This window comes from Anguilla rostrata, chromosome 10, assembly GCF_018555375.3.
Source record: "Anguilla rostrata isolate EN2019 chromosome 10, ASM1855537v3, whole genome shotgun sequence".
In the NCBI taxonomy this organism is placed as follows: domain Eukaryota; kingdom Metazoa; phylum Chordata; class Actinopteri; order Anguilliformes; family Anguillidae; genus Anguilla; species Anguilla rostrata.
This window is the reverse complement of record NC_057942.1, coordinates 16,555,941-16,582,568: the sequence shown is the minus strand read 5'-3', so window position 1 is coordinate 16,582,568 and position 26,628 is coordinate 16,555,941. Positions and strand designations below refer to the sequence as shown.

The following is a 26,628-nucleotide window of genomic DNA, read 5'->3' as shown; positions in this document are numbered from 1 at the left end:
ACTGTTTTACTATTATTTTTACTATTTGTTATATTTCATATTATTTCAGTTATTGCATTATGAGAAATGTTCATGTCAAGGGCTTAATTTATGGGGGATAGCACGTTAAATAAATTAAAATGAACAAGTAGCAATGAAAAACAGATGCATTAAACAAGGTGAATAAATCATCTTTTAACCATAGTAGATTTAAAAATTCCAGTTACAGCCAACACGGACAATGGGGTTGACTGGGTTCTGGAAAAACAAAATGTTCTTTGTACCAAACAGTTTCACTGGCCTGATTATATTTGTTCCTTTCTAAATCCCATGTGCAATAACACTGCAAGTAGCAAAAGGAGAACATATTCTCAGAGTGTATTATTTTTACAAGAAAAATCTATTTACAGTACTATACAAATATTACGTATAATGAACACCTATGATATTTGTATGCTATAGTTATGATAAAGTATAAAATGGTAGCCCAAAAATCTGCTTTTATCACAAAGAAGCAGGCTTGTTTACACCAGCCTGACCAATCAGACAACCCACGGTGCGAACCAGCGAGTGAAAAGTTGTCCGCGGCCGTGCCAGACCTCGCTATAGCAAGAAAGCCTGACTTCATTTATATTCATCTGAGAAGGTTTGTATTGGTTTATTGAATTACTGGCCAGTGTCTCTGTATTATCTTTCAGGGAATGTCTTTGTAATTCTTCAACATCTGAAGCAAACTTAAATCTGTCAAGAGCACTCAGTTCTGCAATTGATTTATTGACATGATCGTTAGAGGGTACTGACAAAAGAATAGATCAACGCTGTTGCTTTCGGAGATTCCGCAGGTGAAGTGCACCAGATTAAAATTGTGGATAATATGAGGGATTTGTCCATGGTTGATTTCTCACCCTGCATTCCCCTTCTGCTTCATACAGGAATAAATGTAATCATGAATACAAATGTTGCCATGCTGGATTGGTAAACACTTAGTAATCACAATGACAATGATTACAGTAAGTGACTGGTCAACAGTGTTGGCATTAGCAGAGTCTAATTTAGTTTCATTTATAGACATTACATTACATTCATTTGGCAGACACTATTATTCAAAGCAGCGTGCAACAAGTGCATACCGAAGGTCATTATAACAACTACAAAACACAGGTCTGATAAGGTGCAATACTCATTTTATAACAGTTATTCATAGCCATGAACAATTCACACAGTAAACATTACTCTGTCCTAACCTATGTTAAGTCAAACGAGGAGGCATGTCAAGCTACAACATCAAGATAATGGTACAAAGTACAATAAGTGCTGGATGGAGGTACACGCAACATTAAAGTGGCACAGGAGGTACAAGTGTAGCATGGCAGTGGGGGATTTAAGTGGCAAAAATGATCCCAGATTTGGAGTGCCCTGCAGAGTTGTGATAGTTAGTTAGTCCAGGTATAGTCTGAAGAGATGAGTCTTCAGACCATGGCGGAAGATGGACAATGACTGAGTGGTTCAGACTAGACTTGGTAAGCCTAAGCACTAGCTGTCATAGAGGACTGTTGGGATCCTCCAGGGGTCAGTTCTTTGATTTGTAGAGCTAATTTACAGGGTCTTTTCTGCTGGTTTTTAGATGCATCCAGAATATTAGCACTTTCTGCATGCTCTTTATGCTTTCATGTCCTTTCAGTTTCTCATTTTCTCTTATCCCTGAGTCTGAAAGTTTTGTCATTCTGTGAGGTGTCAGGGTTGCTCTTTCATAAGTTTAGGCATGGTAGCATAGCTATTACACTGGCTTATGGGACACACAGGAGACTGGAGCACTCATACAAATGAGTTTGCCTCTTTTACTTATTTATTTAGTTTTTCATTTGGCAGATGCGCTCGCTTATCCAGTAGAGTTTACAAGGCCATCATGGCGAGATACATGAATTTCTTGTCAGAAGAAGAACGGCATATGTGCAATATAGCAAGTAATCCATCAGCAATCACTGAAAAAACTGTGCTGAGCTTTAGGCATACAGCATTTACAGCATTTTCCTAACAGCATAAACATAGCACCTAAAAACTAGGGAAGACTAGGGAAGCCTAGTTCAGCCAGACCCTGGATACAGCCTGTGGGGAACATTTTCTCTTAGAAACAGGAACCTTTGACCCATAACTTTTAAATGCTACTGGACCCTGTTTTCACACAGGCTCCAGAAGATACTTCCTGTTTATTTAAAGTCAAAATTATATGACTTTTTATTCATTTTTCAATCAACAACAAAATAGTATATGAATTCAAGCTATAGTGAGCACCATACCTTGTCATATCTCGGGCTATCGATAGCGAACTAAGTTAGCTTCACTATTAAATGGGCATTGGCTAAGTAGCTAGCATCAGTAAGCTTTCAGCAAATTTATTAATGTTAGCTACTTGTAACTAGCCATTGAACTATAATATATAAACTAGTTAGCTAGCAAGCAAACTAGTAAATGTTTTTGGGTGCTTTGAACTTTTACAACACATATACTGTACAATGTACTGTAGACTTATATTGTCAGCTAGCTACCTGCATCACAAACACTGTTTCATGTCCAGAGTAGAGCTGTTTTTTTGTTCTTAAATTATCACACTCACGTGGTGTCACTAGTTAAGATGAATACAGCCACGGACTGCATGCCACCACCATGTTTCACCAATGAGGAGTCAGCGAGTCAGCCAGCCCCTCAGTAAGAGATGTTCACTGTTCTTGGCCAGCCCCAGCGTCCAGCAATAATCAATACAGAACTACTTTATGATCACACTGACTGGTATCCTCATAGTGGTTAACAGCAAGAGCAAGTTAATACTCTGTCAAAATTTACCTAGGATATGGTATGATCACGTATTGGAAGATAAGCCTTTGAGATGTGTGGCCATGACCAGAAGGACTAGTCAAAAATCTAAAGCTTGCAGTCCAGAAGTTATCAATCATGGGGTTTTACCTCCAGAATGCTCTTCACACCTTAGTTGGTGTATAGTTGAGCATTTATTCTGTGAACGTGTGTCTATGTTTAAATGGGAGTTTAATTGTTTAATTGTGGGATTTCTGGGCCACTCTTACAGATGCGGACAGATTCGAGTTTGGCATTTGTTCATTTGATTCTGTTAGTGACCTGTGACACCTGTCTGTCTGACTGCATGCTACATGCGTGTCCCTGATGCACTAACCATAGCATTTAAGTTCTTATTCCTTAGCTAAAAACACTTGTTAAAATCGCTTTCCTCATTACAAGCGTGTGGATTTGCTATCCAGCCGTTTTCCCATTATGGATTAAGTGGCGTGTATTGCATTTTACAACCTCCTAAATTTTACGAGACCAGAGCGGCTTGTTTGACTTCAGTAATTAGCATGATTGATTGGTAGTTATATTTTCACCAGGCCTGTTCCACAATTAATAGCTTGTCGGATTTATATGCGTGAAAACTACGAGTTTTCTAGAATTTATTTTGTTCATAATATCTTATGGGGTCCACTCATCATTTCAGATGGAATTGTGCACAATATAATTAACTAATTGCATTTTTCTTTTGTAACCTACGGATTAAAACATCCGTATTGGATAGGATATGCATGGCTGAACTAAAACATCTATATTGACACAGTGCATAATTTTTTTTTCTGTCAGAGCCAAGAGCCAAAGGGAAAAAAGCAAGTGCAAACATAATCAAAATACAGTCAGAGGAAAGATTGAGCCCTGCTGACATTTCCTCGAATGGAAAGAAGAAGGATGTTTACGCTTCCTGGCGTGGCAGAAGGCCAAACGTGATATCGACGTTCTCCGAGTGCTTTGTGCCAGCTGCAAGACCCAGCACCAGCGCCGAACAGACCGACACAGGCAATAGAGGGGTTAAAAATACACAAAACGAGTGATTTTCTTAAGGGGGGGGGGGGGTTCAGATGTACTCTAACTTTTTTCAATATTCAGGTTACAATAGCGCTCAGAAAATGGCCGCTCTCCTGCCTACCGCAGTGTGCCGATATATATATTACTCCCTTTCTTAAAAGCGGTATGAAGCAGGTGCCGGATTTGGGCAATAGGTGGACATGAGTAATGGCATCATTAGAGAGCTTGCGAAAGGTGAAAAGCTCATCAGTTTCACCCAGGAGGACATGCAGAACTCCCAGTAAGCAACAACCCTGTTGTCATTTCAGAGACCCAGTTGCTTTCCTCATACCCCAAAAACAAAGGCAAGGGTTTAGGCAGCTTGCACATAAGGAAAACGACCCAAAGTATGGCATTTCGGAATTCAGATCTATTAAAGTGGATTGCTTAAAAATGCATTTAAAATGGGATTGTCATTGACAAATACATTGACAGGAAAGGTAATTAAATCCTCCCACTCTCCATTGCTTTGAGTTCAGTAGATAGGTCGATGGATTGTACTTGCAGGCGGTTTTTCTTCCTCTTGAAGTTGGGCTTTGGAAAGTAGGCTGTTAGCCTTACTGAAGTAGGCTTTTTTTTACTGGTACAGTAAGTGTTAAGATCTGTCATCAAGGGAAATAAAAAAGGACACAGCTTTGTGAAGTAGAACAGATACTCCGCTCCTCGGGGGCAGAACGGGCCAGTTTGAATCAGACCTACTCAACACTCTTGTTAGCTGCCAGCCGCAGTAATGTCCTCCCTTGTTTAGTATTCCATGTCATTCTTCAGCACCTTGTTATTCAGGTCGGGATACCTCTGTGGCTGCGATGGGATGTGTTTCACTCTTGGTAGCATACATAGCCTGGCTGGTATCTGGCCTGATACACTAGCCTAAACACTGTCAGCTCAGGGATGTGGCACTGTGCATATGCCCACATGTGCTGTGACCTCATCTGTTTAACAGACACGTACACACACGCGTACACACACACACACACACACACGTTTGTATTGCTATACTTGTGAGGACTTCCCATTGACTTACACTCATTCCGTAACCTCTAACCCTAACCCTAACCCCAACCACTACATGCCTAAGGCTGCATTCACACCAGATCAGCTTGCCGCAGGGTTGTGCAGCAAAAATGGCAGTCTTCCCATTCATTTGAATGGGGGTAGTGCGTTTAGGCTGCGGCAGTGGGGGACCGCATGGGGTGCCGAAAAAAAACCAGATTCAACTTTTGCCGGAACGCAACCCGATGTCACGCTGCAGTGGCCAATCATGTAAGTTGTTTAAATTACCATGTAGCAGTCCGCTGTTTAACGAGCAGCTGTCAGATGAATTACTGATGCGATTCATTTCCTAAGATTTGATTTTATTATCGTCATCGTGATTTAACAGTACCGGGTAATGGGACGAGTACCGAAACAACAGTTACTAGCTAAATATCAATTCCGAACATCGGAATTAAGCTGTATAAAAGATTTGCTACTTAGCAGTTCTTGCATGTTAGTTTATTGTACCTAGCACTATGGAGTTCATGGACCAAACGATGATACTCTCCCAGTTGTGTCCTCGCTTGGTGTACCCAGCTTTGACGTCTGTGTCTGGCTGGCAGTCTATGCTGCAAAATAGCTTCCTTCGCTTTGCGTTTTTGTCCTTTTTTTTTTTTTTTTTGAGTTAGCGGACAGGAAATGGAGGGGGGAGGTTAAAGTTCACAACACAACGTCACACAAATGGGCCATGTGGTGAATGTGTGAATGCAGCCTAACCTTAACCCTAACCTTAACCTAATTGTAACCTAACCCTAACCCTAAAACAGCCTCTTGAACTTGTGGGGACCCTTGCGTAATTTTCCTCATCTTTCTATCCTTGTGGGAACATTTGGTTCTCACAAAGATAGTAATACATGCCCACACACACACACATACACACACACACAGATACACACGTGAATACACTCATGCATACACACAAATACTCATATGTAGACTGATTCATACAAACATAAGCATACATTAACACACGCATCCATACACACTGATCCATGCTCACTTGAACATACTGTACACACACGCACTAAATTACTAACGCACTAACAGAGAACACTTGCATGCGCTTGCATGTACACAAACATACATACATAGGCCTACTGTACATGTGCAGACCCATGAAGTAGCACACGTGCATGCATTCACAAATGCCCCGCTGCACCATCCTGGTGTTAGAATCTATTGAAGTGACTGTATGTGTACTTTGGCTTAATTGCCCAATAACATTAATTACCCCATTAATTACAGGCACCGTCCCAGAACTTGCCAACAAAAAAGAATCTTGGCTGTCCTTACCAAAAGCCATCATAAATCTTTGATAAAAGCCCATCTGAACTGTCATTGGTAACTTGTTTTCGCCATTGGTTGTCGAGCTGACGAAACAGTGTGAACATTTTTATAGATAACTGGTTTCAGATGGTGGCTGGGGCTGAGAATTCAGCATCATATTTCCACTGGAGTGCTTCTGAGGCAGATAACGCCACAATGCAGGGAGAGCTTAAACACTTAATTTGCTGTTATCTGGCAGGGATGGCCCTTTCATGGTTGGAAAATACATGCAGCCTCACCCCTTATCCAATGGTCCGTCCGCTGGAAATTCTTCAATTCATTTGGACGTCATTCATAAAACGCTCTGCTTAAACATTCTCTGGGCTTTTTAAAAGATATGTTATCTAAAATGAAATATATAAAAGGTACAACCTCTGGAGGTATGGCGTCGCTGTGTGACTGCTTTGAAGTTCCTTGAAGTTTATTTTCTTTGTGCTATATAAACCACAAACCCGTTAATGCCACCACAGCCATTGTGAAGCTAGCAAGCTGTGAGAAACTTCTGCCATCTTAAAGTGTCCTTTGTGAAACACAAACTGTCTGGGCCAATCAAAATCAGTGAAACTGAAACTGAAATAATATCACAAACTCCAGAAAGTGAACTATTCCTTTAACTACGGGCGGCACTGAAATGTCAGACAGTTTATCTGAGAGTCTGGGAGGACGGCTGTTTGCCAGAGTGAAATCTGGAAGACTTTTTAATGAAAGTCCTTCTTCCTCATGCTTTATTGTTTTTGAGGAGGAGTTGAACTTCCTGGTCCATGGCAAATAAATAGCAGAACATTTATTGGATTTCTGAAAAAATATCACAGTCAGGAAGGATATGCATGATGATAAAAGCATAATGTGCGATATGAAAATGAAAATGAAGTGGATTGTCCAGCCAAGGACATCCAGAACCTAAAACTTTTTACGCCTTTTACGTTTTTTTTTTTTTTTCAAGAATTGTTTTATAATTTAATTCATTTACTTAAAATGATTGAAAAGCATATTGTACGGTTTCTGCACAGTTAGGTGGGCAGTTTATTGTATTATAACTGTGTTCTGAGTGTAAGGACAAAAAGCCAAGGTGAGGTTTGTTTGTTCATTCATGCATTCATTCTGTCATTGTTCTTTCACAAATGTAGACATGCCTTTCAGTCACCATCTTGTTCAATCATTAATGGCAATTAATGTCAATCATTAATCCTTTTACTATGGAGCCCCCTAGTACTCTCAGTGAAAAATATTTTTTTTGTCCCGTATCTCCTCATTTTTGTACAAAATCAGTCAGCTACCTACGTTTTGCAATAGTCTCGTTACGGTTGGTTTTGAAAATCAGTACTACACCTACTGTTTTGTCAATCAGTTTGCTATCCAGTGTTTAAAACATACTCAGTTTGCACGCTCATTACTGTTCTGCAATTTGTACACTTGAATTAAAAATCCATAGCCTCTGTTTTGCAGTCCGTGCATACGGTTTGAGTGAGATCACTCAGGTTTGCAATGTTAATTCCACTTGTAAATAAAGAGTTCCTTGCAAGAAAGCATCGTGGCTACAATTCACACATGAGAAAACAGGATATTATTAAATATTATTAAAGCAATATTGTACAGGTACCCGTGGTATCCTGTAGAATGGATATTGGCACGGCTAGGGGCTGATGTCAGGGACAACTCGAAGCAGAGATCCCCGGCAAACAACCTAGCCGTGGTTATGTTCATGGTGCATTAGGGGTTCGAGTGGCATATCACTTTTATAAAATGTCTATATACATATGCAATAATTCACCAAAGAATAACAACACAACAACAAAAATAATGTTTTAATAAATTGCTTGGTGTGTCATTCTGCTGAATTCATTAAGTTATAAGCAATGGTTTCTTGTTTGGCCTTACTGACTACATACAAACTATGTTAAGCTGTTTAGTTGAATACTGGCCAGGTCCTATTACAAAACTGTGTGCAAAGATTGCAAAACTGAGCCTACAAATTTAGCAAACCAAACTCATTAATTGCAAAAATCGAGAGTACGTATTTCCAAATTGAAATATTTTCTTTCACCTAGGTTGCCTAGAGGGGCTCTGTATTTTACTGCTTGCTCATCCAAGATTTTTTGATCAACCAGGAAACCTCTTCAGTTTTCACTGCAAAAAAACTGAAGGTAACTTTTCAGATATGATGCAGTTATAAATGCAATTGCTGATGGTTATTCGGGATGAATAAATGTTAATAAATTGGTTATTTAAAAAAGCCAGGGATGATTAGATCAAAAGCTCCTTGCAAGGTGACAACATGCCTGTGGACATGTACAGCGTATACAGTATAGCTGTATGATCACATGTATAACATAGCAACCATTCTGTAACCTTTTTGCGCAAGAAGAAAAATAATTATGTTATAAATTCTTTATCAGGTATCAACAGTGTTGCCTTTCAGTTTTTCAGTAATGGTGAAAAGCTTTTTCAGCAGATAATGTTCAGCCACAAATAACTTACAAGCCTTTGAGAAATCACTTCCATTAGATAAGCCTGCCAGTAAACTTAAATACATTTTCTTTTAATGCATTTCATTTAGGGGCAACATTCCTTTCTAGGAAACTGAAATCATCAAGTGGAAGCAAATCCATTTCCAGCATTGGATACTGTCAAGCTAGTAAGACATATCTTTCAATAAAGTTTTTTTAAAGGCCGCAAACTTTTTTCCAGAGTAGCTTCGCATTGTGTCTGGGCGTAGATAAGGTTTTAAACGGTCTCCTCAACCAATGAAAATCCAGCTGTCGCCATCGGTGAAGGATGGCCTCACAGTGATTCCATCAGCTTCTCCAGACAGGGGTTTTAATTATCGCATCTCTCCCCCCGGGGCAGACAGCCTTCGCTGGCTTGCGGAACCCGAGAGTTCGGCAGACAGATTTGCCTGTCACTATTAATCCGCAGACAGCAATACTGTCTGAAACGATCCGAGCGTTCGGAGGGAGACGGGCCTCTGAAAAAAATTGAAAGCGCGGATCGTTAGTGCTTCACAGTTTGGCGTGTCTGCGCGCGAGGCATTTTTTTCTTTTCTCACTTACGTTGCACTCATGTATCAGATTCTCTGTGACTTCTTCCTCGTCTCGTTCCTCTATCCTCTAAATCGGCACCATTAACTGTGCCCGTGTTTCAAATAAACTGGAAGCGTTTGAGTGTTTCTGAGGCTGAAAATAGCCTTTCCTCCCTCCCTTGGGATCACTCAGAACACGGCTCAGTTACACCAGCTCATTTAGGGCTCTCCGTCTGATGCATACACACTGCATTTCACAGTTCAGCTCGCTCGTGAAGTATTCACATCAGATGTCTCACATAAAGCACTAACAAGCATATGGTGTTACCATTTAACACGAGTACAGTATGGAACAGCTTTTAAGTCTGTTTTGTTGGAAGTCAGTACAATAACTGATTCTCTGAGATTTAGAAGAATATTTGCATTTTTTATTAGCTTATTTGCTCTCCGCTCGCTCAAAGCCCTTGTTTTGTTTGCTGCTTAAACACTTAGCTGCCTAGTCTTGCTCTGTCCTCCCACAGTGTACTCTGTGAGACTGGACTTTTGTTTTGTTATCTCGTCCAACTACCACACTCTGTGCCTTTCAAGTGGCATTGAGCATAATCAGTCTGTATCTGGCTGGGGTTTCTCTGTGTTGATGGGTCCTTGGGTCCTGGCTAAATATCCTGCTAGATTGAACTTGGCCCAGATATCATTTTTGATTTATCGCACAATTTAATTTTGCTGATAAACAAATACCGATTTTTCTTTTTGTTTGATTTTTGCTGCTAGTATGTTTCTTTTTTTCTAAACCTGAATAGTGGAGTTTTATTAAAATTGTCAGCCTTGGGCCATACATTATGTAGTGGACTCTTTGTATGGCACTTTTATTGCAGGTTTGCAAAGCACCTTCCAGAATCTGTGAATAAATATGATTAAAAAGGCAAGTGTATGGGGAAAGGCACAAATACAGAAAAAATTAACAAAACCAACCATTCATATAATATTTAAATTAATTCAATATTAACAAAACAAACAAAGGAAGTAACCTTAAAAACAAATAATAATGAAGGACAGGTAACCAGAAATAAAGGAACAGTTGGAGTAAAAGGTTTGAGTTATAGCGTTTATGGGCTGCCGGGTGGCTAGTTTGGTTAAGGCACCTTGCTGTGGTGCATGGATGAACCCCGGTCTCTCAACAAATCCAGACCATACCAAATGGCGACTGTGGCCAGTAACACTGTAGGGTGACGCGTAATTAGTGATTTCATCACTGAGGGCAGTCAGCTAGGGGTCCATGTTTCAACACTCTCTAGCAACATTTTATAGGGTTTTATAGGAAGGCACAGAAATTCCAAACTATCTTCAGGAACGTGTTTCATTGTAGGACAGCAAGAAGGTCAGTGTTATAAAATTTAGGCCAGGTAGGTATTATCACTTTATTATTATTTAATGAATTACCCTCAGGTGAATACAGTGGGACCTATTTCCCTGCTATCATTCTGAAAATGTGAAATACCCTAATATTAGGCATGGTCCAGATTCACTGTCAGGGCAATAACGCTCTAACAGTAACAGGCTCCGGTGAGCGTGACTCTTGAGTTCGCAAAGTGTTGTTCCCTGCCCCAGGTCAGTGTAAATCGACATCCGCTCTCCTTTCGGCTGTGCACAGTGAATTATGGGACATTTCCCCTGCTGATTCACCGAGAAAAAAAAACACTGTAGCACACGAGGAAGAAAGATGTGCAGAGGTCGATATCTAATCCACCTGTCTTTTTTTTTCTCCTTTGAGCGACAGCTCAGGTGTGTCTTCCAGTGGTGAAAAGTTACTTCTTCTTTCCTGTTTGTCCATATCGTGGTATAATTTATGACTGTCACTCAAAGATGCTGTTGTTGACATAATATGCTTAAGTTTCATCATTGATTCAGTATGTGGAATGCTGGTATTATTCATAATTGAGCAAAAATATCCACAGGGAAGAATATGTCAATGGCATTTTGTTTGCATGGAGGTGTACCACTATTTGATGTCCTTCTGTCTAACGGCTAAGCAGATCTGGGCCAGATGTCATCTTATCCTGACAGCTGGGAAAGGCCCTACGTGCAGCAGTGACATTCAAACTTTTTTTTACGATGGTGGCTATGACTGGGCCTGGGTCACTGCAATATGGCCTTTTCTGTGATGAGAATTACACAGTTCTGATCTTTTAATGTATACACTGATCCAATCCAGTTGAAAAAAACAACAACAACAAAGCTATCATCTCAAGTATATCTGTTAGTTTGATTTCATCAAAATACTAAAAAACAAACTAACTATAGAAATAAGCCTGGTGCATTCTGGCAACAGTGTTACCATACTGCCAAATAACAGTTATGGGATGGCGTGTGCTTGCTTCTGTTGACAATATGTAATGTAATTGCCACTGTTTGTGGGGAATTGTGAGAGGTAATTCCTGACTTTGTTCATTGATGTCTCTGTAACAGTTTTCGCAAGCTGGGTTCAATATGACAGAAAAATCTAACTCATTTGTCTCCCACAAGCTACCTGATTTGGGGGCCAATTGGTGAACCCATATCTCAGTTTATGTGCTTTGAAAATGGCCTTTGGATATTTCTGCTTCTGGCAGACTTATGTAGCAAACTTGCATATATAGCAATTTCCATTGTTAAAGACCTTTCTCATTGCACAGCTTCTAATTACATTTTTCTTTATTGAGCCTTGTTACAGTATTTATCTGCACATTAAAAACAGTTAATGGCCATAGGTGAACAGTTGAATCATGTATTTTGACTGCTATTGCCCATACAAAGTAGATAATAGGGTTATGAATGTTAATAAATGGATTTAGATTATAAAAGTACAGTCAATGTTGGTATATATGCACATGAATACACAGTGCATTACTACTGCCATACTTGCTCAGAACTGAAACCAGTAAAAAACAGGACGTTTCAACAAATACGAGTACAAGTTTATGCAAAAGTACATTGGTATGTATCTGCTGTCTGTAGCCTGTCCTCCCAGCTCATTCGGTGCTAGTGTCAAGTAGCTTGATGGCTACTTGACACTAGCATATGTCAGGGCAGCCTTGTCAATTTCAGCTGACAGCGTAGGTTGAACCATGATGACTCATCCTGTTAGGCACTAGAAGTTAAAGGGAAGGTGCTTCTGCTTAAACATTAAGGCTTAAACAGTAAGTATACATTTAATTGCTTATAGAAGCATTTCTATTCTATTCAGAATCTCATTTTCACAGCAGTGACTATGGAGGCAGTGAGGGGATCAGGGAGCCAGGATGACGATGTCTCATCATGCACCGGCAACCTTCACTGGCCAATTGGGCTCTCACAGTTCATCTTTTCAGCGATGAATTCAGTGTCTTCCCAAGACTCATGTCTGTGCAAGCCCATCTTGTTGACCACGGTGTGAATAGAAGTGGAAACAAGGCCATGTTCTTTAGAGGAAAAGGCATGCTAAGGCATGTTTTCCGCTCTCTTGATTTGACAGTGGAGGGCACGATGAGCATTGCAGCATGGGCATGACTGGACATTCCAAATTGGACAAACAAGCTTTGAAAAACAAGGGTGGAATAGCATTAGAAATAAAAAGTTGTATTGTTTGATCAGTAGGGATTCTTCTCTCTCTGACCTGGGTAAAACCAATGGCCCATCCCAGTCACATGGGATTGTTCTGTAGAAGTTGTTGCCCTATTCAGGTGAAGTCAACTCTCATATTTATGTTTGGGGTCAACCTGACCTTCAGTGTTTGCCATCTTTTAAAAAACAGTTAAGCTTATTTTTTCATCTTGATGCTGTTTGAATTTTCCTAATTTAGTGGGAGTGAATAGTAAATGTGCAATAAAAATAATTGCATGTTTTCAAAAGTAATGCACCAACATTATATAAAAAGGTGTTGTGTGGGGTTTTTTTTAATATTTATGGATAAAAGTCTACTCATCTGAGAGACATTAATGTCACACACAGTGTTTTTTTCTATCACAATAATTTTGTGTCAGTTTAAATTATTGAGGTCAGTTTGACCCCAAACATAAAAGGCATCATAAAATTTCAACATAATAGGAGGGTTAAGCCAAGGCCCTGACTCCCTATGTTTATTGAAGATCCCATCGGGCTGTTAACACTGGTGCCCTGGTCATATTCACGAACCAGCGAGTCAATATCTGGCCACATAACCATCCACCCTGCAGTTGATTGATCAATCCATAACAGTTACTACTTCCCATGTTTTCCCAGGTCGCCACTGCTAAATAGAACTGAACTCTCACATGACCTTGCCTGTAACATTAAAATACAGCAAAGCTTTCCAGCTGGTTGGAAAAACAGGAAGCTCTGCTATCCTGCACTTCTGCCCGAAATCATCTTTGCTCTTAACCACGGCATTCGCCCGGAGAACAGATCTTTTAAGATTTGTTAAATATTGATTCGGTTCACATCGGCAATGTGACCATTGTTGTGCTTTCCGCTTAATTACATCACCGGCTGCTGTCACACGGGGATTACATTTTAAAGATATTGATCCCAAGGTTTTTTTTTTGTTGTTGTTCGGGCCACATAATCGCCTACAGCAATCTTCTTGGGTGAAGGCTGCAGGACTCACCGTAATGGCTCATAAAAGGATGAAGAACCAATGGTGCAGAGCCTCAGCAGCTAGCCAGCTTGATTTACGATGTCACCTAGACACACCCGGGGCAGTTCTTTAATGAAGTTTGATGGACAAATTTTGCCTTACGTTAAGGTGTCTGGCTTAAATTAACACAATAAGACAAGCTGATTTCATTCTGGCTAGCAATGAGGATTGAAGCTAAATATACCAGACTGGTTCAAGGCAGGCTTGTTCAATCAAGCTACAATAAGTGTGCATGCATGTCGACGCTTTAGATATAGGTTGGTGGAAAGGGGGTTATAAGGAAGTCCATTACAGAGAGCAGAATTTAGTAACAACTAGAGACACAAGGAACTCAAGTGTATGTATAGAGTTGCAAAACAGCAATGGGTTGAACAATTTTGGTCATTGAAAAATTTAGAGAAGGTAAATCCTGGCTGGTTTTCTTTTGGTTTTGACTTACATATTTATTCCATAACTTCCATAACATTAGCTGTGGTCCCATGTTCAAATCACCATCAGTTTTGCAGTATAAATATGGCAGGTTTTATCTGGACAACAACCCTGGGTGGGGATGTTAATGCATTCTAGCACATTCTAACCAGCCTGCGCTTCCTGTGTCAGCCTGAACTCCCTGTGTTCCTGCGCCACCCTTTTCACCCTTCGTCCTGTACCAAGCCTTTTCTTTCACTTTCACTCTAACAAATCTGTGCCGTAACAACCACCCTGTGTGTCCATGCACTGCGGTTTCCAGCCTGTGTTCAGTTCTGTGCTGCAGAAACTGTCCCTGTGTCAACTCTACCCGCACTGTGCCACCCTCTACCCACGCTGCATCTCTTTGACGCTCCCGCGCTCCGGCCCACACGCCCTCTCCTCTCTGTGCCCGCCCCGCGCCCCTCCCCGCAGGTGGGCGATCAGATCCTGGAGGTGAACGGGCGGAGCTTCCTCAGCATCCCGCACGACGAGGCGGTGCAGGTGCTGAGGTCCTCGCGCCACCTGATGATGACGGTGAAGGACGTGGGGCGGCTCCCCCACGCGCGCACCGTGGTGGACGAGACCAAGTGGATCAGCAGTGCCCAGATCGCCGAGAGCTCGGCGGGGGGCAGCGTCGCGGGGTGAGGGTCCACCTTAAAACTCCCCCCACCCCCCCCCCCTCATCAACTCCAGGTTCAGCGGGACTGCCCTTTCCACTTCTCTCCACTGTGAATTAAGGAGTCCCGTACAGAACTGCTTAGGCACCGAAAACTAACATGGGTTAGGGGGAAACATGGGGAGAATGTTTAAGGGGGAAACATGTCTTCTCTGGCACTTTATTCTGCATTTACACATGAGTATGAGCAATAATCATCTTATACTTACCCATCTTGTTGTCCATTACGGTCAAAAATGACCCTATCCTAAGTTTAACAGCAGTGAAAATCATCATTTTTCAGCATGAAGTTTGATGACTTTTCCTGGGGTGATGGTATCATTAGAAAACGTTCAACATTGTACTTTCTATATTTGAATAAAAGTGGTTCACCATCAGGGTGCAGAGATTATCTTATGAGTCTTTTTTCACCCTGCAGTTATTAAATCAGATGTCATAATCAAAATGAAGTGCACATCCATTACAGCAAAAAAATCAATTATAAAATCAAATGTTTTTTTTGTAAAAATGAATGGTATATGCTGAAGAAATACAGTCCATCTGGACTGTGAAGTAAGAACTTAAGTTATTCGCTAATTTACTGATGAGTGCCAGGTTGTTTCTACATGAAACATATTGATTTAGGGTTTAAAATTCAATGAAGAGGCTTTCTCACTTATGTTCCAGTGAGGGTGAGCCATTTTTGACCTTCTGGATATAGGGTGCACTGCATACATAATATTAAGACAACGCAAGGATTACCTTTAGTCACCCTAGCCTCCTAATGGAGAAGGCCAAACTGTCAAGCTGTTCTTAATTAGTTTTGGTTCAGCCTCGTTCATGGTTCTGGGGGTACTCTAAGGTTAACCACATCCGTAATATGAAAATAAAAGGGATTTGTTCATGAAGGAGAAAGCATACTCTGCGGAACCCTTCCAGCAAGGCCACGGTTATGCTGTAGATTAAACCGCGGAGTGAAGTCATCAAAGTGACCTTCTGCATTTATTATTCACTGCAATCAGCAGCGCTTTTAGTCAGGCATATGCAGGTCCATCACGTCAAGTTTGCTTTATTTGACTAGCGCGTGTTAGCACGTTGAGAGTGTCTACGTGGTCTTTGGCCTTTTTTTTCTACCAGTATAGTAAGTTCTTCCTCATGCTCTCTTCCTCTCTCTCCTCTCTTCACCTCCAGCTCTCTGTCGGTAGAACTCCTGTAGGTGGGTTGGGTTGATGGAGAGCCCTGGGAGATATAAAATCCATGGGCACACATTCTCAAAACATTCAAGGTGGCATTTAGTCCCACAGTTTATCAAACTGACACCCAGCTCAAGTAGAATGAACTACAGCACACTGTTATGTGTGCATGTGTGTATGCCTGTGCGTGTATGGGTTTGCCTTTAGCAGTTTTTTTAGCTGATTTCTGTGCCCGTCATAAGTGTTCTTTTTAGCTGTGACTGAAAGAACGTGCATACTCATTCACTGAGCTGTTATTATGTGGTAAGATAGGGGATAGCCTGCCAGCCGTGGTCAATGGGAGAGGCCAGTTACACATTGATCTGCAAGACTGCCAGCCACAGTCGGCACTGAAATTGCGTTTGGTTCTGTTTTGTTTGGCTCGTGATGTAATCGGGGGCATTTCAGAAACCATTATCTTCATGATAATTCCTCTCATTAAATTTCCATTTTTCTCTCCTCTGTGTCCTGCAGGCTGCCAATGGACCGTGGTGCCACAGCATCAGGGAAGGTAAGAGGACCCATCTCTCTCCATTTAAATTGGCAAGAGATGCAGAGACTGTCATTTTAAACTGCAATACACTATCTTTGTAGCATTTATATTTTAAGTGCATTTACACAAGTTGGTTTGAGCACATGCTTTATCTAGCAATTTGGTCTGTAGAATTGGGGTGTTATAGAGATACTAGAGTATATGAACATCTGGTACATGTAAAATTGAAAAAAAAAAAAGTAGATGTTTACTGTTAATAATTTCTGTATATAAGGAAAATTCAGTTCATGGTCACCTTAGGTGTGTGTGCGTGTGTGCGTGTGTGTGTGGCGTGTGTGTGCGTGTTGTGTGTGTGTGTGTGTGTGTGGGTGTGTTTGTGTGTGTGTGTGTGTGTGTGTGTGTGTGTGTGTGGCATGTGTTTGTGTTTGTGTGTGTGTGTGCGTGTGCATGTGGCGTGTGCGTGTGTGCGTGTGCGTGTGTGCGTGTGTGCGTGTGCGCGTGTGCGTGTGCGTGTGTGCGTGTGCGTGTGTGCGTGGCGTGTGTTTGTGTTTGTGTGTGTGTGTGGAGGGGGGTTGTGCAGTACAATCAGGCCTTGTCAGGTATCATTAAAGATTTGTATCCTGTCCTTCTGCTTCAGTCCCTTCACTCTGTTTCACTGAACAGAAGGAGCTACCCTACAGAAGCACTCAGATACACTTTGATCACTGGAATCAAAACTGAGGCATTTATAGCAGCCAGCAGTCCAGTCAGATAACACAGGTCAAAACATCACCTCCTGATAGTGCTTTCTGACTTCCATATGCATGTCCCCTGTGAAAGATCAAGGATCAAGCTCAAGCAATCTGGGAGACCAGCTGGTCTGCGTGCTCTCTGCTTGAATGGTCAGTGTATAGCTGGATGTATGTGTTTAGCTGGAGTTAATGCATGTGGCATGTGCATACTTGCCTATATGCTTGATTTGATTTTATGAGGATCCTCATTAGGTGCCAAGTCATTCTTCCAGAAATAACATAGAAGCATTTAACACATGCGTTTGTGTTACTGAATGTGTGTATGTGTAGCAGAGGTGTATTCATGTGTACTGGTGTAAGTGACCATATTTATATGATTGTATATGTGTTGTTTTATATATATATATATATATATATACAGTCAGTGTATCAGTAGTGGCTTGTGTACCCTGGAAATGAAGAGCCTGGCTATTTTTCTTTCAGTTTTTAGCAGCACTTCTGCCTTGGTATGTGCATAACCAAGGCGGTACTAGTGCTTCCCGGTTTTCCTGCTATCCTAAGGTTACCCCAGAATTGTATTCGAGAACAATTTTGTATGGAATTTTGAACAACCAAAGTTGCCACACACTCTGAAATCCAAAATAAAATAAATAATAAATAACATGACATGAAATAAATTATCTTGAGTTAAGAGCTCATTTTCTCAGATTCTGCTGCCACACATTCACCGCTTGACACCAAGCAGAGTCAGCTGGCCAAATACCACCTAACACACACCAGACACTAGGGGTAGCCTCGTAGCCAGAGGTGATTGTTCATTGTGCTAGGCTACTGCTGCCACCCAAAAGGTTACCCTGAAATGTACACTGAACAAAAATATAAATGCAACACTTTCATTTTTGCAGCCATTTTTAATGTGTTTAAATGATACCTCCAAGATTTGTTCTGTGTGCACAAAGATTTTATTTCTCTCAAATTTTGCCCACAGATTTGTTTATATCACTGTTAGCCAGCATTTCTCCTTTGTCAAGATAATCCATCTCCTGCACAGGTGTGGCATATCAAGATTCTGATTAAAAGCCATGATCACTACACAGGTGTTCCTTATGATGGGGTCAATAAAAGGCCACCCTAAAATGTTGAGTTTTTTGTTGTTCAACACCATATCACAGATGCCTCAAGAGTTAACAGATCATGCAATTGGCATGCTGACTTTAGGAATATCCTGTAGAACTGTTGCCAGAGTAATGGGTGTTAATTTTTCCACCATAAGCCACCTCCAGCGTCGTTTCAGAGATTTTGGAAGTTCGTCCAACAGTCCTCACAACCGCAGACCACATGTAACCATGCCAGCCCAGGACCGCCACATCCGACTTAACCTGCAGGATTGTCTGAGGCCAGCCACACGGTCAGCTGATGAAACAGTTGGTTTACACAACTGTAGAATTTCTGCACAAACTGTCAGAAATAGCCTCAGGGAAGCTCATCTGTGTGCTCGACGTCCTCACCGGGGTCTTGATTTGTCTGCAGTTCGGAGTCACAATCGATGTAAATGGGTGAGAGCTCACCTTCTATGGCCACTGGCACACTGGAGAACGGTTCACTTCACTGATGAATCACGGTTTCAGCTATACAGGGCAGATGACAGGCAGCGTGTTTGGCATCAGGTTGGTGAGCAATTTGCTGATGTCAACGTTGTAAACAGAGTGGCCCGTGGTGGTGGGGTGTTGGTATGGGCAGGCATATCCTATGGGCAGAAAACTCAAGTGCATTTTATCAATGGCAATTTGAATGCAGATATCGTGATGAGATCCTGAGGCCCATTGCTGTGCCATTCATCCACCACCATCAAATCATGTTTCAGCATGACAATGCACGGCCCCTTGTTGCAAGGATCTGTACGCAATTCCTCGAAGCTGAAAATGTCCCAGTTCTTCCATGGCCTGCATACTCACCAGACATGTCACCCATTGAGCATGTTTGAGATGCTATGGACCAGCGCATACGACAGCATGTTCCAGTTCCCAGCAATATCCAGCAAATTCATACAGCTATTGAAGAGGAGTGGGACAATATTCTACAGGCTACAATCAATAATTTGATCAATTCAGTGCAAAGGAGGAAACTAGTGGCCTCACAAGACACTGATCGGTATTCTGCTCATTTCATGGTATGTTCTTTTATGGGGAATCTGTGAGTAACAAATGCATATCCGTATCCCCAATCACATGAAATCAATAGATAAGTGCTTAATGAATTTATTTCAGTTGACTGATTTACGTTTATTACCTTTGAACTCAATAAAAATCTTCAAAATTGATAAGTGTTGCATTTATATTTTTGTGCAGTGTAGTATGCTACCAACCAGGCCTGCATTATCTCCTACAATGGTGCAAATCTGCCGAAAGACAGTACTACAGTAAGCCGGTAAAAACGATCAGTATTTTGACTCACCCATTACTTCTAGAAGGATTCCCCGGCCAACAAAATGACTTCTTTAATTATTTTGAATTGCTAATAACAGCAGTGGGAGTAGGTGGGGTGGCAGTGGGAGTAGGCGGAGCAGCAGTGGAAGTGGGCAGGGCAGCAGTGGGAGTGGGCGGGGCAGCAGTGGAAGTAGGCAGGGCAAAGGTGGGAGTAGGCAGAGCAGCAGTGGGAGTAGGTGGGAAAGCAGTGGGAGTAAGTTGAGCAGCTGGAATACCCAAGTTTGGGAGAGTGATGATGGGAGATATTATAGAAAGAAGTCCCAGAGAACATCATGCACTATACCACTATACCCCCCCCCCCCCCCATCCTCCTTTAAAAAAGAGAACCGTTTTTCTCTAAAGCACACTTTTACCATTTAAGTTTACAATTAAACTTTAGACACAAAGTATTGATGTACAAAAAAAATAACACTGGGGTAATTATCTCCTGACTCCAGGAAGGAAAAAGTGGTCAAGGGCCAATCAGACCCTTTTAGACGGTGTAGAAGAGCCCTCAGAGCAAGAATCCACTTCTTTTCCTCACAAGAGGGGACGGCGTGGAGGATCTGCCTCTCAGCCTGAGATGCAATATCTCTGCGAAAACACCGTAATCCTCTTCTCCTATTACCTGCACTGATCCATCTGTAATGCTCTTCAATATTCCTCCAATATCTAGTTGGTCCTTCATTTTGTGCTATTAGTTCCCCTTAAATATCCTCACCACCCCCACCCCCCGCCCACACCCCACACCACAATGTCGTTTAAAATACCGTAGCATCCAATAGGAACCATAAAGTATGAAAAACTAAACATGAGACACATGCCTACCGCTACAGTGCAGTCTGCCATGTTTGCCCCTATGCAAACTGCATTGCTCGTGGCTGTGATGCAGTAGGCAGTTTTATTCATAGCTACTTTTGCATGCTGTAGCTGACGATGCATGCTGTGTGTCCTGGCGTACAGTGCATACCATACTGCCCTCTGTTGGCCAGTGTACATGTTCATCTGAAATCTAGCAGGTAAATGACACACTGATCTCTGTGGTTAGGCAGTGCTAGTTTTGTGGGATAACTGCCACTCTGCTCTCTGTGTTGGGGTGGTGTTAGTGTTGCAGGCTAACTGGCATACTGAGCTCTGGCAGGGTAGTGTTAGCATTATGGGATAACTGGGACACAGCTCTGGTAGGGTAGTGTTAGCATTGTGGGATAACTGGCACACTGAGCTCTGGTAAGGTAGTGTTAATATTGTGGGATAACTGGGACACTGAGTTCTGGCAGGGCAGTGTTAGCATTGTGGGATAACTGGGACACTGATGCTCTGCATGGGTATGGACTGAGCATCTGGGAGGGATAACTGGGACACTGAGTTCTGGCAGGGTAGTGTTAGCATTGTGGGATAACTGGGACACTGAGCTCTGGCAGGGCAGTGTTAGCATTGTGAGATAACTGGGACACTGAGGTCTGGCAGGGCAGTGTTAGCATTGTGGAGAGGGCTGGGAGACCATGAGAAACAGAAGGCTCTGTCCCAATCAATATTAACTGTGCTATTAATTCCTGTGAGTTCCATTGAGTGGTTTTCTCTGAGTCAAAGCCTGCATGTGGCTGGCAGTGGAAACATGGCCAGTGCTGCCTCTGGCCTGTGGGCCAGTGCAAAACGTATGTGATCCTTATGTGCTTTTTCAATTTCATTTAGAAATTTACTATGCTCTACACACAGACACACACTGACACACGCACACACTGATGTAAATGTAGACATATACACATGGGCATGCGTCCAAATGCACACACACACACACATAGAACTTATAAACTTATCTCCCAAAATTCCGACTGCAGCTATCAGCCCTTCCCATGCCTAATGTATTCCAGACAGGACCACAGCTTACAAGCACGCAGGACCACAGCCACACACACAGCACAGCACGACCTGCTCCACATCCAAGCTCCTCACCAACTCATAAACAAACTTCTCCTTTGTCAGCCTCTGGCAATCTGGCAAAGCCTCAAGTAATGAGCTTTTTAAATTTGGGATTGGCGGGCAGGGCGTTCTGACTAAACGAGGGTCGGAGCGCTGTATTTTAATCGGAGCAGCTGCATGGCACGATAAATGAGCCGCTGCAGCGATGGAAGGGCGTCGCCTCGCAGAACAGAGAAGTCGCAGAGCGTCACGACTTGGCTTCTGAGCGCGAGAGCGTCGGACTGAGCGAAGATCGTTCGATTGCACGGCACGTGCGCTGCGTCTCAAAATAGTATGTGGAAAAAAAATAACTCGAAGCGCTTAATTCCCTCTCCACGGGGGGTAAACGCTAACTGCAAAGAGGCTGTTCAAACGTTTTTCAAGCTGCCTGAGCACATTTTGCAGTTAGTTATTTGAATATAATCGTATATACAGTCAGTTATTTGCATGTGCCTGGAGTCCGTATTGATAGTTTGGGGACTGTCGGTCTACAGCACCGCCGCGCTGTGCTGACTTAGCGTAGTGACCCGCATTCCTGCATGATTACTTTGATTAAGGAGGCCTGCAGAAATTAAGCGACCGAACCACTCTGCCAGAAGAGCACAGGTGTACACTTTCCCCAAACAGATGTTCCCCTGAAACTTTCTTCTTCTCCGCACAAAACGAATGGGGTCTTTGGGAGGTCGGGAGTCCGGTCTCTTTAATCGACTGCACCAAGTAATGCAAACGAATGGTTTGCCATTAAGTAAACGGCCTCTGCTCGGTAGATTTATAAACGCTTACGACGGCCAGTCATGCGCTCTTCCCCCCGGGTTGTATTTGCTTAGATAGGCAATGCCATATTTGCATTTCATTAGTCTTTAGGAAGGTTGGGTGCAGCGCAAATTGCGAATGAGCTCCAAGGTCAGGACCATTATATAACTATTTCTGTCATATTACACGTGTAGTTACTGCGGCCATATTGCAGCGCAGAGCTTTGATTTATTATTTTTTTGTACTCTGCACCCCTGCCATGGTGTATATACGCACACACACACACACACACACACACACATATATATATATATATAGTTTAAGTATTATTGCATTTAAATATTTCAGTAACTGCAGCCTAACAGCGGTGGTTGGATTCTTTTCCTTTTTTGCCCCCCCAGCAAATCGGTCATTGTCATTTTAATTATAGCTGTCCAGATCTGGCAGACAGTCTGATTTGGCTGAGGCTGTTCCGTCTCTATCCCGCTGCTCTTCTGAGCTCTCTGGGATTTTGGACCGCATCGGAGAACGACCCCGCGCGTCAGTTACCGATTCTCAGGGCAGAGAGTGGACCGGATTGGCTAATGATATCCGCAGGCTAATTCGCCTCCCAGTTTCCCTTACGCAAGCACATTAGAGATTGATGGTGCTCAGAAGCGCTCACCAGAATCAAAGATGGATGTATGAAAAGGGAAAAAGATGACTTCCCCTTCAATGCAATAACTGCTGAGTGAAAAGAACCTGTGACTGGCAGTATGTGCTCTGGAGGAGATGAGATGGGCCTCAGATTATTGTTGGGCATTCCAAATTTGGAAGAAGATAAAAAATGACAGATAAAGGATAAATGCTTTTTGCTCCTTCTGATTTTGTTAGATCAGTATTCAGCCTATCTTATTGGCTTTCCTTCCCTCTTCTCAGAAGATCTGCAAATTTGTGTTTTACAAAATTACAAGTTCTCTACCTTCTCTAGCTACTCTCTGGGCAGCCAATCACAGGCTACGTTCACTATCTGTGTTCTTCTGGGCAGCCAATCCCAGGCTGTGTTCGCTGACTGTGTTCTTCTGGGCAGCCAATCACAGCGCTACCGTTTCACCTATGTGTTGTTTTCTTCTGGGCAGCCATCCCAGGCTGTGTTCGCTGACTGTGTTCCTTCTGGGCAGCCAATCACAGGCTGCATTCGCTGACTGTGTTGGGTTCTTCTTGGCGAGCCAATCAGCTGTTCCGCTGATGGTCTTGCAGCATACGTCTCGCTGACTGTGTTCTCTCACAATCCCCTGTTCGCTACTGTTTTCATTCTAATGTTGTACGCTTTAGTCAGGCAGTAATCCAGGGTAAATTCCCTTTCTTGGCATTACAGCATGCAGATTTGCTTAGGGCTTTACTTTCAGTTTTTCAACAGGTGATGTTACTTTGCTTGCACCAGTCTTGTTGCTGTAGTTGTGCTGTCCTCAGATGGCTTGATATAATGAGGTGTTTGTGTTGTGAGCTTAGGGGGCTGTCCTTGATTTTGAATGGATCATTTAAGGGTTTTCAGTGAAAAGAGTAGGGGGTTTGTTGTTTCTGGTTTTCTTATTTTTCTCTCTGCCTCTCTCTCTCTCTGTCTCCCTCTCCCACTCTTTGTCTGGCTGATGAGGAGGGTTGTGAAATCACAATGCCATGATGGGGGGGGGGGGGGGCAGGGGGCGAGGTCAGTCAAAAAAAAATTTTTGTTGATGATTTGTGACTAAGGTTTATTTATTTTCGTTCCTTTTGGGTTTCATACTGTGAGTATTCATGTTTTGGGTTGTTTCTAATTGTATTCCTATCTTTATTCTAGTGTAATGAATTGACAGTGATGTTCTAATAAAGGGCCATCAAAGTCTATCTCTCTCTCTCTCTTTATCTCTTGCATGAATTAATTGATTTGTTTTTCCTTCACTTGTGGTTTGCAATACCAGCAACAGACCGCATATATATGCAGCACATTGGACTGCAGTTGGTCAGAAGTGGTGTTGCAGACACCACTCAGCCGACAGCGAAAGGGCAGTCTGATTTGGTCTGAAATGTGGTCGGAGGAGGCAGAGAGTCGGAGATCAGTTTTGGTGTCTTTAATAGGCCGTATGAAGACACTGTGAGTCACCGGGGGCAGTCAGCAAGAGGCTGAAGGGTCAGCACACATGGATGAACAGGACAGACATCTGACAGGCCAAGGGAAAGCAGCCGGGGGCACTTCCCATATCCCATAGATCATTACAGTCAACCGCTCTGTTCCCTCCACACTAACGATGCTATTAAGCATCTGGCTCAGCTCTGGTGTGCACTGATTCCAATGCATGCACAGCGTACACCTACATGCACTCTTGCACATGTGCACCCACATGCTCGCATGCAAATGCACGTGTGCTTGCTTGCAGATACACACACTTGCACATACGCACCCACACGCTCACATGCACATGCACATGTGCTTGCACACAAATACATGCTCTTGCACATACAAACCAAAACCTTATGCGTTAGCACACAAATACACACACTTGCACAAACACACCCACACGCTCACATGCACATGCACACGCACTTATATACAAATACACACGCCTGCAGATATACACCCACTTGCACATGCGCTTGCACACAAATACAAACACAGTGCAAAACAAACCCACACACTTACGCACAAATACACACACTTGTACATACACACTCATGTGCATACACGCTTGCACACAAATACGCACTTGCGCATGTACATTTGCACTCTTGCAGCTTCACATGCATACCTACATATAGTATGTGCAATGGCATACACACACACAGACTCACACAAACACACAGAAGCACACCTTTAACTACACACAAAGACACACACACACACTCACAAAAACAGGCAGAGGCACACCTTTAACTACACACACACCCCCACCCTACACACACAAACAACACAACACACACACACAAAACGCAGAGACCACCTTAACTAACAAAAACACTACATCACACACACACACTTCACACAGAAATGCCCATTTATGGCTCAACTTTAATAACTCACTGACAGACACACGCACACACACACGCACTCACACAAACATGCAGAGGCACACCTGCAAGCACACGCACAAACAGACACATGCAACCCCCTACATACACAAACTTACTCACACAAACTTTCAGGAGATTCATGTTATGTGTGGTTTCTCCCTTTATGGTTTCTCAAATCTGGTTAATATAGGGCTCTCTGGGATCGTGGTCACATGTTCACTCCAAAGCCTCGTGAGTACGAGTGTCTCTTTGATGGCCTTTGGGAGAGCACTCAGGGTGTCTTTAGAGAGACGTCACGCTGCCTTCAGAATGCATGAGTATTGACAGAAAGCTTGGAGCTCCCAATTTACTGCGCTCGCTTGTTGTTGCAGCGCATGGAGGGTGATTATGGTTTTTTATCGATTGATCTGGCCTAGATTGGATTTCCAGCCCAGAGAGCCCGTGACAGCAGTTAAACAAGTCTACTTTAAAATCCCATGCCAGCAAAGTTTTACCTCTGAGGCAGAGTCTCTCTCCGCTTCAGTGCACAGCACTTCGACAGCGAGCTCTGGAGAACGGTTGCACGTACGGCAGTACCCGTGTGACACAATGGCAGACCTGTTTCATTACTGTCGTTTCCCCCAAAACTCAAAGCAGTGTTAAAACACCAAGCAGCACTTTTCTGCTTTTTGCAATGTCATAAAGATGAATCGTAATCAAAAGAGAAGAGACGAGCACAGAGTTCCTGAGTTGGCTATGGAGTTCCTGTAGGGTAGGAGTTCTGGAGGATGAACTCTGGGTTCAACAGTGGCAGGTACAAGACATTTAGCATGAAGAAAATGGATTGTGAGCTCTTTTGCAACTGTCAGTGAATCTCACTTCAAATGCTTCTCTTTCTCAGAGAGTTCTCCTGTCATCTGGCACAGTGAAGGTTGAGTTTAGCTTCGACAGACATTTCAGCAGAACGCGCGGGGAAGTTGCGTAATACCGATACA

At 42.6% G+C, this 26,628-nt stretch overlaps 1 protein-coding gene across 3 annotated transcripts in view; it reads left to right on the top strand.

Moving 5' to 3' along the window:
• Positions 1 to 26,628, top strand: part of LOC135265143 (whirlin-like) — an 82,246-nt gene that overhangs the window by 39,702 nt on the left and 15,916 nt on the right. For all 3 annotated transcript variants that reach the window (XR_010332867.1, XM_064354469.1, XM_064354468.1), the window contains exons 4-5: positions 14,775 to 14,983; positions 16,704 to 16,740. Coding sequence is in view for 2 of the 3 variants with exons in the window: in XM_064354469.1 (XP_064210539.1) it covers positions 14,775 to 14,983; positions 16,704 to 16,740 (246 nt within the window). In the remaining variant the exon portion in view is untranslated. The remainder of the gene's footprint in view (positions 1 to 14,774; positions 14,984 to 16,703; positions 16,741 to 26,628) is intronic.